At 60.0% G+C, this 13743-nt stretch overlaps 2 protein-coding genes across 2 annotated transcripts; one reads left to right on the top strand and one right to left on the bottom strand.

The window, feature by feature from the left end:
• Positions 1–8: 8 nt before the first annotated feature.
• RPS28 (ribosomal protein S28) lies at positions 9–1157 on the top strand. The gene is made up of 4 exons (XM_047850512.1): positions 9–113; positions 207–254; positions 740–873; positions 1077–1157. Exons 1-3 carry the CDS (start codon positions 75–77, stop codon positions 860–862), a joined length of 210 nt encoding a protein of 69 aa, XP_047706468.1. The 5' UTR covers positions 9–74; the 3' UTR covers positions 863–873; positions 1077–1157.
• Positions 1158–1285: 128 nt separating this feature from the next.
• Positions 1286–13531, bottom strand: KANK3 (KN motif and ankyrin repeat domains 3). Its single transcript, XM_047850393.1, has 12 exons — positions 13479–13531; positions 10332–10463; positions 9935–9996; positions 7812–9107; positions 7634–7733; positions 7266–7427; positions 7064–7148; positions 6359–6575; positions 2889–3031; positions 2568–2768; positions 2386–2484; positions 1286–1607 (listed from the first exon to the last, which is right to left on the bottom strand). Exons 3-12 carry the CDS (start codon positions 9966–9968, stop codon positions 1530–1532), a joined length of 2415 nt encoding a protein of 804 aa, XP_047706349.1. The 5' UTR covers positions 9969–9996; positions 10332–10463; positions 13479–13531; the 3' UTR covers positions 1286–1529.
• Between the last annotated feature and the right edge of the window lie 212 nt (positions 13532–13743).

Below are 13743 nucleotides of genomic sequence, written 5' to 3'. Positions count from 1 at the left end.
GGCTACTATGTAGTATAAAGGCTCTTCTCGGAGCACGTGACCCCTCTCCGCCCGACCGCCGCCGCGCCGCCATCATGGACACGAGCCGTGTGCAGCCCATCAAACTGGCCAGGGTGAGGTGGGGGTCCTGATTTGGGGGCCCGGGGGAAGAAAGATGGGATAGGGGGAAGGGCTAGGCAGGTCTGATCCCAGTTTCTTTCCGCCAGGTCACCAAGGTGCTGGGCAGGACCGGCTCGCAGGGACAGTGCACGCAGGTGAGCGAGCGCGGGTGGGGGCGCCCCGGGCTGAGCCCTGATGATTGCCATGCCGGCTGGACTCTGAGATCAGAAGTCCCTTATATCCCAAGGGCTCCCGGAGCGTCCGAGCCCTCACTAGGGCCTTGCCCACCACGTCTGAGCTCCGTCAACCTCATTCGCCGGGTTCCGACGTTCCTCTTTCTTGGGCCGTCTCAGCGAGCTCTTTGTGGCTCCATGCCCTTCTGAGTGTGCTCCCCGCCCCGAGCAGGACCTGAGCTACAGCTGTCCCTACTGTTTTAGTCTCTCGAGAACTTTGTTCTCCACGTCTTGACTGTCTTCGGCTTCTGTCCTGGCTCAGCTCTGCCTGCCAGACGCAGTTCCCTAGTCCTCTCAGTGTCTCCGGGTTGGCCCCAACACGCCCTCTGTATTGAAGTCTGCTGCCTACCACGCGGTGCCCATCCCTGACTTGTCCTAACTTCGCGTCCCTCTGGTGGGCCCCGTAGGTGCGCGTGGAGTTCATGGACGACACGAGCCGCTCCATCATCCGCAACGTGAAAGGCCCTGTGCGTGAGGGCGACGTGCTCACCCTCTTGGAGTCAGAGCGAGAAGCTCGGAGGTTGCGCTGAACTTGTGGCTGGTGAGTGCAGCACTGGGATGGGAAGCAGCAAACCTGTTAGACCCTTGTTGGTAGCAGGAAGGCTTCACCAAATCCACGGGTGAGGGTCTCAGGGTGGGGGGTGTACAATGATCTACTGAGATTTGCAAGGCTGGGGTGGGGGGCAGGGATTTTATCAGTTGCTGGGTACCCCATCAGTATCTAATGTTTGGGTCTGTTTACAGGGTCCAGGCTGTCTGGGTCGACCACTTGTCTCACGGGGATGGATCTGCGATTGTTAATAAAGCGTTTATGTTGTACGTAAATTTGGGTTCTCGTTTGGGCTGTCACTGGACTTCTAAAACTCTCCAGTGGGGGCCTCTCCCTGCCTTTGTTCTCTGAAGACTTGGGGTGTGGGAGCTATGTGCTTGTGTCCCCAAAACAAGACACAAGCTGAGTTAGTAATGTTTTATTCTGTGAGTGGGTGGACTCGGGGGCCTTGTCACTTTTCATTCAGCCCGTCTCATCCTGCTGGTCCAAGGTGAGCCCCTCCGGAACACTGACCATCCAAGCCTTTCTTTTGGCCCAGGGCTAGCATCTGGATAGCAAACCCTGGCCCCTGCTGTGCCCCCACGGGCTGGGGTGAAGAAAGGAAAGATCCCCCCTGCACCCAGTCCAGGTCCAGGGTGCCAGGCCGTTCACTGTGGCTGAGGGTCTTCTCTGTGGTCACTGCATTCTCCTTCACCAGGCACAGCCGCGGGGGCGTCAAGGGGTGACTGGTGAGAGATGGGGGAAGGGGTCCGGTCAGTCTCCTGTGGGCAGGACGCTTCCTCATACACAGGGATGCTTAACCTGATGGAGGTCTTACCCCTCCACACTGTGATCATGCATAAGGAGGAACCCCACCCTTCACAGTGGAGCCAGGTTGTCTGGTTTTGAATTTGCCTCTGCCCTATCTGACCAGGAAGAGGGGCTTGATCTCCGTACCTCCTTCCCCACAGCTCCAATAGAGGGGCGGGCAGCTGATTGCATGAGTTTAATTAAGGACTAAGAAGAGCTTGCCACTTGCCTTTGAAAAAGAATAAGCTTTTCCACTTGGAGGCAAACTGAGCGTTCTACTTCCAGCTCGGCCCTCCCTCCCTGCCGCTGGGCTGCTGGCAAACTCTGGCTTGCAGGGAGCCCGCACCCCCTTCCTCTCCCTGCCTAATGCTAGAGGATCCCTTATTCCTTGGGGACAGCGACAGGAGTCCGCTGACAAAGGAAGGTCTGAGCTAGTTCTGAGCACTCTAGCCTGGCCCTAGGTCACTTCCCCTCTGGAGGCCTCAGGCCATCACCCGATGACCTGTAAAGTGGAGGTGTGGCTCTCAGGTATTTGGCAGGTTGAACATCAGACCCCAGCCACGTGCATGAATCCAAACCCGGATTCCCCAATCCTGGCTGCTTCCCCAAGGGAGCAGGAATGGAGGCCTCTTCTCTGAGGCACACTCGGTACCATCTTGGGACCCAGCATGTAGCTGCGAGGCTTTGTTTCTCAGGGCCAGGGGCCGCACTTACCGGGGAGTCCAGCTGCCCGGAGCTCAGGTGGGCATGCAGCAGGGCAGCTACCTCCTCCTGCTCGGCCTCCAGGGCAATGGCCAGGGCACTGGTGCCCTCCTGAGGAACAAGCCGAGCAGTCAGGTCCCTGATCCAATGCACGGGTAGTCTGCCAGCCCCCCACCAGCCCCGTGGTGGCTCACGTTGTCCAGAAGGGCCGGGTCGCAGCCCGGCTGGGCCAACAGCAAGCGGACGGTGTCCAGGCGCCCGTACTCACTGGCGCACATCAGTGCTGTGGCCCCGTCTGCATCCTGTGCGTTCACGTCTGCCCCACAGGCCAGCAGGGCCGCTACCATGTCCTGGCGGCCATGGCTGATAGCCAGCATAAGGGCTGTCTGTCCTGTCTGGGGGGTGGGGAAGAAGGGGACAGGGCTGGGGAGGGTTCTGGAGAAAAGGAGGTCAGAGACAAACCCCAAGTGGAAGTGACCCCCAGACCGGGAGCCAGGAAAGACAGGTCCACATACCTGGCTGGCCTTGGCGTTAACATTGCCCATGTGAAAGAGCCTCTGAACCACAGCCGTGTCCTCTTCTCGCCCCACAGAGGTGAGTGCGGCCAGCATGAGGGCTGAGTAGCCTGCCCGATTCTGGCGGTCAACCTCGCAGACCCCTGGGAGAGGAGGGAGTCCATCAACCAACAAGCTGACACCCTCAGCCCAGCCTGGTTTACTCTCCTCCCCTCAGGCCTGCCATCATGACTGGGTCCTGAATTTACTGTTCCCTTGGCCCCTGAGGCTCCCTCCCTCCCCTTCAGGGTTCTGCTCAAATCTCTGGTTTCAGACTGGTTCTGGGACTTGGTTTGGTTTTCTGTTATATCCCCCCAGTACCTAGAACACCTGGCACTTAGTGGGTGCTCAATAAACTTGATGTTCCTATTTTCACGGCTACCGCCCACCAACTCACCATCATTGCCCCCTTAGAGAACTATGTCGACTGGCCCACCCTGGTGTCTGAATCCACTTGTTTGCATGCAGCAGATCAAGAGAAATTTGGCACAGTCACCCATTTAAGAGCCTCCCATATCTCCCCATTGCTTCTGGAATACAGGCCATCATCCACTATGGCTTCTGAGGCTATTCCCTAACTTCTGTTCCTTGTGGAATCCTTTTCTCCAAGCCTGTGTTAGACTGGCTTCTGTCCCCCCACCCCCCACCAAAAGATAGGAACTCCTACCTACCCTGTACCTGTGAATGTGACCTTAGTTAGAAATAGGGTCTTTGAGAATGTGATCAAGTTAAGATGAGTCCTTAAGGTAGACCCTAATCCAGTATGACTGGTGTCCTTAGAAGAGAGAGACAAGCAGAAGACCATGTGATGATGAAGAGAAGAGATCATCAGCCACAGTCTGCTAAAGATTGCAGGCAAGCACCAGCAGCTGGGAAAAAAGGCCTGGGACAGATTTGCTTTGAGCTCCTAAGATGGAACCAGGCCTGCCAATCTTGATTTTGGACTTTCGGCCTCCTGAACTACAAAAAAATGAAATTTCCGTGTTTTTAAGCCAGCCACATTGAGCTGCTCTGTTGCAGCAGCCCAGGGAAAGAACACTGCTGCCTACCCTTCAGAGCTGAACACAAACGCTGGCTCTATTTCCTCTGGGATCACCCCATTCCCATCCCGGCCTCTCCTTCCCAGCACCTCTCTGGGGCGTGGTTACTAGAGTGGCTGTTTGATGTGGTTGTCTCCCACCTTTCAGAAGGTTCTATGAGGCCAGGACAGCTCGGGAAGAGGTGCACAGTGAGGGGTAAGAGAGGGTTCCCTAGGTATGGGGCGTACTGTGTAGGCGTTCACTGCTTCCACAAGCTTCTGTGACCCCAGTGGAGTGTGTGGGTGGGAAGGGGCTCATAGAAATAACCAGAGTGGGGCCTCTGGAGGCACCAGGGCACCCTCCCAACTTCCTCTACCCTCTCTATTCCCCTCCCACCTGAGGCCTTCCTAAGCTAAAGGATCCTAGTTCCTTCCTCCCCTAGTTATGTCTTACTGTGGTTTTTATCTAATTATGTCATGTATTTACTTGATCATCTTGAGTCTATCTCCACTCACCCTCTCTCCACAGCACACGCACTCACACCCATACATTCACAGGAGCTTGCTCATTGATTCAACCAACACCCAAGGGTCTACGGCGTGCCATGATGGAGAGGTAGGGTGAGGTGAAGGAGAGCCACAAGAGTTTGAAAGGGGACATAAAGGAGTAAATGACAGAAGGTGGACAAGGAGACTGGGCGAGGACAGTGAAATGAGGGAGCAATGGCCAATGGTCCTGTGAGGGCCAAGGTTGTTAGGGCCAGCCACTGGGGCAACCAAAATGTTGGCGGGTGAGAGCTGAGAAGAGGGGTGCTGGGAGTGAGATTGTGGAGGGGGCGTCGTCTTCAGTGACATCAAGATCTCCGGGTGACCTTACAAGTATAAGGCTGACGTAGGGCAGAGGTCAAGATGAAGGGAGAAGCGGGGTCAAGGAACCAAGAAGCCTGGAGGCGAGAGGAATATTCCATAAGGATGCTGAAACTGGTGTGGATTAGCCTGCAAAGGAGAGCTGGCCTGGGACGAAAATGCGAGTAATGTGACCTCCTAGGAGGGAGAAGCCAGAAGGGGTGGAGAGAGTAGCAGACTGACCAATAAGAGGCTGCAAGGTAGGGTTGAGGGAGAAACAGGGAAAGTTCTAAGTGGAGAGAAGTAGCAAAGATACACAGCCCTGTCCAGGCCCTGCATTCCAGGGAGGTGAGACAGCCCCTACACGGGGAGGACACTGAGGACAGGGTCCTAGGGGAGGGAAGACCCAGGTTGACATGGGAGCAAGCAGACAGGGGCAGAGAGAATGTCTGGTGTGAAAAGTAGAAGGTATAGGGCAAGGTCTGGGGCATTGGGAGCTGGGGGCGGGGGGGGGGGGGGGAGTGTGATGCAAGGAATAAAGAGGGTCCATGAAGCCTTGGGCTTCTTGTGACTGAGCTGTGCCTTCCTTGCCAGCTGCCGAAGCCCCCGTCCCCAGCCCCCTTTTAGGCAGGAGATGCCAGGGAATATCGAGAGTATCTTGATACTCTCAAATCATGTATCATCCCCCCTCCTGAGCTCCAGCTCCCTGTGTAGCTCAGAGCAACTGTGCCCTTCCCCAGGTCACCAAGATCTTCAGGGATGGGACAGATCTTTGTTTGGGTGGGGTGGGAGAGGGGACAGTGGGACCTGCCTTAGCCTGCATTGAGAGTGAGAAGCCTCCAAAGGCAGGACCCAACAGACACTGGGCCTGAAGGATGGTCCCCAGGAGGGCTCTTGGTGGGCAGTTTGTGTGCTGCCCACTGTCCCCTCCGCTCTGAGTCCCATGGGGAGAGCAGCTGTATGTGGGTGGCCCGCCCCCCACCCCAGCACTGTACTGGTACCTAGTAGGCTCTCAATACAGGTCTTGTGGGCTCAGCAACAACCCAGAAGTGTACATCTCAGCTCCAGAGGGGGAAAGTTGGGGCAGGTAAGGAGCAAGCACGAGCAGGTGATAAAAATGTGTGAACCAGAGCCAATGCGAGATGTGGGGGTGGAGGAGGGCATAGTGGCCGGGCCTGGGTGGGTGCTCAGAGCCCTGACCTGAAGGCCTCCCCTCAAGTCTGGGGAGGCAGGTGGCTGGACACAGGAGAGGGCCAGGGCTGGAGATTCAGGAACAGAAGGCATGGGGACCACTGACTGGCTGCCTGTGCGCCTGGCACTAAGGTACCCGTGTCATCACAACTACCCGGGGAGGGCCCTGTGGCCTCCCGGTTTCCCAGATGGGGAGGCCGAGGCTGGTGAGACTAAGTGATTCCTCTAGATTTAGGTCTAATTCCAGAGCCTGTATCCTGGCACCCCCCAGAGTGAAAGGCCACCCGTGCACAGCTCAGAGGATGCAGAGGTCTAAAGGCCCTTGGCAATCCGCCCAGGACATGGGGATCCTGTGCCCCAGGAGGAAGGCGCTGACCGGTGTCCAGCAGCAAGTTCGAGATGGCCAGGTTCCCATGGGACACGCTGTAGTGCAGGGCTGTGTTCCCGTTGCCATCCGCCAGGTTCACCACGTGGGCCAGCAGCTCGGGTCCCAGGCGCGCCACGGCGCCCAGCACCCCAGCCACGGGCTCCGCCTGAGAGCGCCGCTGGCTCGACACCCGAAACCACTCCTGGGCCACTAGGCGCGCCGCGCCCTGCCGGGACAGGAGGAAAGGCGTCAGAGACGGTCCAGGTCTTGTGGAGGGGGGCCGGGAATCCGGCCGGGCAGGAAGGGTCGCTGCTTGTCTGAGGGTGTCGGTGGCGCCACACCCCTTTGGAAGAGGGACTGCTAGCCAGTGTGGGTCCCAGGCTCAAGGGGGCAGGGATCCTCCCCTCTGGGAAGAGAGCCTGTGGGAGAACCTAGAGTGGAGGAAGGCGGTGAGCGCCTGCCTTTGGCGGGTATGGGAGTGGGGCCAGGGCTTGGGGCGGGCCCTTAGGGGAAACGGAACACTTCAGCGCTGTCCCGGGACGGACATGCCTTTGAGGAGCCTGGGATGGGGAGCAGGGGGGGTCTCGGCGCGAAGGGGTGGAACCTGAGGCCCCCCAACTCCAGGAAACCCCACGCGCTCCCTAAGAGGGCGTCAGGGGAGGCCCCGATGGGGCCCACGACTCCCACCCATGAAGGGCTCTCGTGGGCACTCACGCCGTCGCGGGCGATTCCGCGCGGCCGGCTCAGCTGCCGGTGCAGCGCTGCGCACGCCTCCCTCAAACGCGGGCTCAGCTCGCACCTGTCAAGTAGAGAGAAGCGCTGGAGGGGTCTGGGTCGGGGGGTGGGGAGGCGCGGGGCACAGGAAAGGAAGCAGCCGTCCCCGCTGCCCCCACTCCACGTGCCTAACGCCGCTCACCTCCCCTGCGCACCCGGCTGAGGTTCTGCCTCCGGCTCGGGCTCGGGGTCCGGGACTTCCCTGCCGCTGTCGTCCCCGGAGCCGGAGGAACTGCTCTTTGGAGGATCGGCAGCACCGTCCTCGCTGTCGCTGTCGTCGTCCTCGCTGGAAGAGCTCTCATACCTGGGGGGCGGGGCGGGAGGCATCCGCTGAGCCTCCCCGGTGGGCTCATTCTGGGGTCCTGCGAGGTGGGAGTGGCTGTCCCCATTTTACGTGTGAGGAAACGGAGGCCTTCCAGGACCACACTGCGAGTGAGGGGGCAGAGCCAGGATTCGAACCCCGGCCTACGTCCCTGCAGATGTCGCCATGGGGAGGGGAAAAGTGCTCACTCTCCGTTGAGGACCCCAACAAACTGCAGGCTCTTGGGTCCGGGGCTGGGTTGGGCGCCAGGTGTAGCATCTCTCCTCTTCATGATGGATTTGAGGGTGCCTGGCGGGGTCAGATGAGGGCACTGAGTCCCAGCCCAGAAGCCGTCAAGCCAGGGCTTAGCTAGGGGCTGGGACTCACCCGCGGGGGCCGCGACTCTGTCCCCATCCGCAGGTCCAGACGGGTTCTCCTGGGTCAGGGGAGGAGCCTCCGCGGGGATCTCGGTCTGTGTGGCCTTCGCGGCACAATCCCACGGGGTCTGGGTGGCTGCATCGCGCGGCTGGGGCCGGGCTGCCGCTGCCGCCTCTTCCTCCTCGGCAGCCTCGCGGGCCTCCTCCAGCTCGCGCAGCCGGGAGCGCAGGAGCTCGCTCACCCCGCGCTGGTGCTCCAGGCTGGCGCGCAGCAGCTCCAGCTCGCGCTCGGCGGCGGCGGGCAACCCCAGCAGCGCCTCGGTCACCCACGCGTCTGCCTCGAGGGTCTCGGGGGCCGCCTCCACGCCGGCCTCCCGGGTCTCCGGCACTGCCTGGGCCCTAGCGTCCTGGGTCTCCGGCACGGCCTGGGCGCCAGCCTCCTGCGTCTGCGGCGCCCCGTCGGGCGTCCCGGCCACCGCATCGGGGACCTCGAGCGTGCCCTCACTGCGCCTGGAAGCCGGCCCGTCGGGGCCATCGGCCCAGGGGCTAGCCTTGGCGCGAACACCGCGCTCGGAGGTGGCCAAGCGTTCGGTGAGCCGCCGCAGCTGAGCTAGCTTGTCGGGGCGCGCCTCGGCCTCCCCGTCGGGCTCCGGCTGCCCGCGCCCAGCCAGCAGCCGAGCCTTCTCGGCGCGCAGCGCGCGCACCTGCTCCTGCAGCTCCGGCAGCGCGCGCGCCTGTTCCTCGAGCTCGCGCAGGCGCCGCAGAGCCGCGGCCATCTGCTCGCGCACCAGCTGCAGTTGCGCGGGACCGGGAGAAGCGAGGGCGGGGTTGGAGGCGGGGCTGCTGCGGCCCGACCCACGCGGGCTGCGCGGGACGGCGCGGGCGGGGCTGGGCGCGCCCTCGTGCGCCTGCGCGAGCTCCAGCCGCCGGCTCGTCTCCAGAAGCGTGTGCTCGACGCGCGGGTTCCGCACGGGCACGCGCGGCGACAGCGGCTGCAGCAGGAGCCCCGAGGGTGCGCCCGGGGAGAGCGCGCCCGATGCTCCCCCATCGTCACTAGCCAGGGACTCGCTGGACGTCCAGGCGCCTGGGCTGCGCGCGCCTGCGAGGCCAGCCCGGGGTGCTCTGGGGCGGCGCGCAGGCAGCGGGCCCGGGGCGCGGCGGGTGGCGGAGCCGCGCTCCAGCTCCTCCACGTACTTGAGGAAGTCCAGGTCGAGGTGGAAGCCATAGGGTGTCTCCACTGAGTAGGGCGAGCTCGGGCTGCGGGCGCCCGCGGTGGGGCCGGGGCCCAGGCGAGGGCCGCCCAGGTCTGCGGGCACGACGGGGTGTGGGGGGCGTCAGGCTGGGGGGAGGCGGACGACCCGGGACAGACTGGACAGATGCATCCCCCCCCCGCCCGCGACAGTCCACGGCTCCGCCTGCACCAGACCCTGCACACCTGCCACTGCGCACGCGCGTGCCCGAGGATCAAATGCCTATCTGCACCAAATAGTCATGCGATCCCACCCTTAGTGAGCACCTACTATGTGACAAGCATTATTCTAGGCGCTGAGGACACATCAGTGAACAAGACGCACAAACATCCCTGCTTTCTTGTAGTAAATAAACATCATTCCAATGGTGCTTGCTTAGGGCAATAATGATAATAACAACAACAAGGTGAAATGGAGAATAGTGGGAGGTGTGACTTTGGCTCCAGTTATCAGGAAAGGTTTCCTGCGGAAGGGACTTAAAAGTTGAGCCCTGAAATATGAGGAAGCAGCTGGGGACAGAAGGTTCCTAAAAGAAAACAGCCTAAGCAAAGGCCCTGGGATATAGCGAGCAGGGTGGGGTAACAGCAAGGCTGAGGTGAGGGTGTCAGGCACAGAGTTAAAAAAGGGAGAAGGAAAGGAGTAGGAGAGGTGGGTTGGGGCCCAATCGTGGGGGGCTTCCTGGGCCACCATGAGGAATTGGGATTATATGAGACATGCGATAGGGCACGCCACAGGCAGGTTTGAAGCAGGGCCGTGACATTATCCAGTGGACGGTTAGCAAGGGCTCTCTGGCTACATACGGAGAGAACCACAGGGCTGTGTCTACATAGGGGCGTCAACTATCAGTCTGTCCACACACATGTATCCCACCGTGCACACTCACCAGGCAGGTTCTGATTCAGGGCAAACTTGGCCATGTTTTCTGGAGTAGCTGTCAGACACACCCTGAAAAATGTCCCCAGAAGGGGTGAGGATGGGGCCAGCCCCATCCCTCCGGCTGTACTTCTGGAGTCAGCCTCCATGCTAAGTTAGAGTAAATAGACCCAAGAGCTCCTCCCTCCCCCCCCACCCCTGCCCCCCTCCCCAACACATATGTCCTGTCCTCTCTGCTCCCTCAAGAAGCCTTGAAACTTTGGGATGAATGAATGCAGGGATCCCCAGGTGCAGTCCTCAGCTGGCTGGACAGGAAGAGGCAAGCAGGGCATCAAAAGAAGAGAGGAGAGTGATGAGAAAACAAGAGGAGCTGGGAATGGGGGCAGGGGAGGGTCAGTCATTCCGACCTGCTGAGTTTCGTCAGTCCCCCAGGCAAAATTGGAAATGATGCTCAAAAGGATGTGCTGTGAACCTTCAGAAGGGGAAGGCGAGAGTTGGAAGCCCTTCATGGGCTCATTAAAAATTCATCTGGTCAGATTCTGCATATGGAAAAAAAAAAACACACAACAGGGCTGTTTGAATTCTTTTTTCCTTAGAGGAATGCAAACAAGATATAATTGCGCATCTGAGTGTTTACCAAGTTGCTTGTGAGACTCTTGTAGGAATGATGGAGAGCTGAGGTCTAGCTGCACCAAGGACGCAAATCAATGGATATCTATCTCCCTAGGATGTCTCTAGGAGTGTCACAGGATTCTGCCCTTGGCTTGGGGGAGCTTGTAATGGAACCACAAGCACCGAGGTTGTCAGAGCTGTGGCTAGACATGGGGCTGGGGGGACTCTTCAGATAACATGATGGAGGCTTTAAAAAATGAGGGAGGGGCGCCTGGGTGGCTCAGCCGGTTAAGCATCCGACTTTGGCTCAGGTCATGACCTCTCGTGTTCGTGAATTCGAGCCCCGCATTGGGCTCTGTGCTGATGGCTCAGAGCCTGGAGCCTGCTTTGGATTCTGTGTCTCCCCTCTCTCTCTGCCCCTTACCTGCTTGCACTCAGACTGTCTTTCTCTCTCTCTCTCTCTCAAAAATAAATAAACATAGGGGAGCCTGGGTGGCTCAGTCGGTTAAGCGTCCGACTTCAGCTCAGGTCACGATCTCACGGTCCGTGGGTTCGAGCCCCGCGTCAGGCTCTGGGCTGACGGCTCAGAGCCTGGGGCCTGCTTCCGATTCTGTGTCTCCCTCTCTCTCTGCCCCTCCCCCGTTCATGCTCTCTCTCTCTCTGTCCCAAAAATAAATACACGTTAAAAAAAATTAAAAAAAAATAAAATAAACATAAAAATTTTTTTAAAGAACCTGAGGGAGATTGGGGCACACCTAATGTGATAATTAACAAGGACAACCAGAAAGCACAAGGTTGGAAACGAGGGGCTTATGAAGAGCCCACATGAAAAAACTTCGAGGGAGGGAAAGCAGCTTGGACTGCCATATACCTTGCCTGATTAAATGTAACCCTCATGCAGTCCTGCAAGGTAGGTGTCATCATTCACATTTTGCAGATGGGGAAACTAAGGCACAGGGCAACTAGATCAACCGCCTATGGGAAATGCCCCTAGACTGTGCTCCGCCCATCTCCTGGGGACCCCTTGCCGGTCCAGCCTCCACCACCAGATGCCTGCCTGGCATCTGTCCTCTCCCTGACACAGTGCCCAATGTGCCAACCCCCTGGGAACCTTTCCTATCACCCCTTCCAGCCTCTTGCATTCCTGACGCCCATCAGCCATGGAGTATCCCCTGCTCCACTGCCGAGGGGACCCTGCCACTCCCTACCTCTGTCCAGCCTGGGTCCCTGAAACCTCCCTCGCCCCACCCTAAGGCAGGTGGAGGGGGGGCCCTTCTGGTCCCAAAGCAGCTGCTTCCTGTCCCCTCACACTGGTTGAGAGGGGCGGGCCAGCAGGGGCAGCCGGTGATCACAGAGGACAGCCAGTGCCTCTCACAACTTGTTTTCAGGAAACTGTCAGGGAAGAGTTGTGTGGTGGAAAAAAACCTAGGCCAGAGCTCAGGGGTCCGGGCCTGCCTCGCACCGCTGGCAGGGTGACTCAGTGGGGTCAGCCTCCTCCTCCAGTGACCTGCTCACACCCAACTAGGAGGCCCTGAGAACTCAAAAAACAGCTGTGGGCCATCCCTAAGACGCAAATCAGCTGGAGTCGCCAGGCCCAGAAGCTGGGCTGAGAAAGCAGTGCTCCAGGAACGGTGAATAATAATAATAATAATAATAATAATAATAATAATAATAATACTTTTGCCATTCATGCTGGGCCAGCTCTATTATATGCAATTCATGGGTATTAACTTAAAAAAAAAAAAAAAAAGTCCTAGCTAAACCCTCCGAGGTAGGTTTTCTTATCACTACCCTTTCCCCTATTGTCCTGGTGGAGACGCTGAGACACAGGGATATGAAGTGACCCATCCAAGGGCACACGAGAGGCAGGATTTTAACCCAGGCAATTTTGCCAGTGTTTCTGCATTGGCCGCCCACTTGATGGCCTTCTAGAGACAGCCCTGCCCTCCAGGGCAGGCGCAGAGAGCCCGAGGCGGGTCATCCCTCCCACCCTGCATCCCTGCCTATACCTGCGCGTTTCCCTACTGGGGAAGCAGGCCCACACTTGGGCGCCCCCAGGAGCCGCAGCCTGAGCGGAGTGAGGGCGCGGCGGCCCTGCCCTCTTCTCCGCTCCTGGCCCTGAGTTGTCAGCTAGATCGGATCCTCTGCCTGAGACCCCCTCATTAGGCCGTCAGAGCCGACGCCACACGCCCCCACTCCCGCCCCAAGGACTATTTCGGGACTCCGGGTTGTGATCAGGGAACCTGAGCGATGGGGACTCGGCGGGCAGTGTGGATCCCGGTCCTGGGGAGAGGACGTCTCCCCGGCTTGAGGCCGCGAATGGTGGCACCCCCTAATGTTGGGGCGGGACGCTCAGAGCCCCGAGGAGGGGTTGGAGGCTGATGATGGTGGGAGGGGGAGGTACTCGGGTACATCGCGCCCCCCCCCCCCCCAACACACACACATATACACACCCCACGACGGCCTCGTAGAGACAGAGCTGTTTCCTACAGGAAACCCCGCCGGGCGGTTCCATCCGCTACCCATTGTCTGCCGGCCCGGGGGGCCGTCCGTTCCTCCCCCCAACACCGTTTCCGTATCACCCCCCGCCCCCACACACACCCAGGTCCACCGTGAGGGGCTGAACCCGTGTCCCCAAGCTCTCCAGGAGCGACGCTGGGAAAGTCCCGGAGTCTGTTGGGGCGCTAGGTGGCGAACAAGCCCCCCACTGGGCTCCTGAAGGGCGGGAGGAGGGCGATCTCACGAGCCAGAGCCCCCAGCTCTGCTCGCTGCCCACCTGGGGCTCCGGGTGTCGGGTGGGGTCCCAGCCAGAGGACACGCAGCCCGCCCCATCGCGGGGCGCTGAGCCCGCAGAGGGGCGGGAAGCTCAGTACCCCTTCCCGGTACGTCCCCTAGTGCCCCCCAGAACCCCCGCCGGTGGCCCCGAAAATGTGGTGCTTTACCTGAAGCAGCAGCCCCCGCCGCGCCCGCACCCGAACCCGCCCCCTCGGAGCTCGGGGACGGATTATCAAGGCCTGGTCCCTAACTGATGGCCGCTCTAGCCAACCAGCGCCCGAGGCTCTCCGAGCTGTCCAATGGTGAGACGGGGTGGGCGGTGCTGGTCCGGCCGAGTGGGGGGCGGGGCTGGGGGCGGGGCCTAAGTGACTGTCCCTGGGCCCGGGAGGCGGGGAGGAGTAGGTAGGGGGCGGGGCGGAGGGGACAACCAAG

Source organism: Prionailurus viverrinus, chromosome A2, assembly GCF_022837055.1.
Source record: "Prionailurus viverrinus isolate Anna chromosome A2, UM_Priviv_1.0, whole genome shotgun sequence".
Classification (NCBI taxonomy): domain Eukaryota; kingdom Metazoa; phylum Chordata; class Mammalia; order Carnivora; family Felidae; genus Prionailurus; species Prionailurus viverrinus.
The sequence above is the reverse complement of the archived record's forward strand: the minus strand, read 5'-3'. Positions and strand labels throughout refer to the sequence as shown.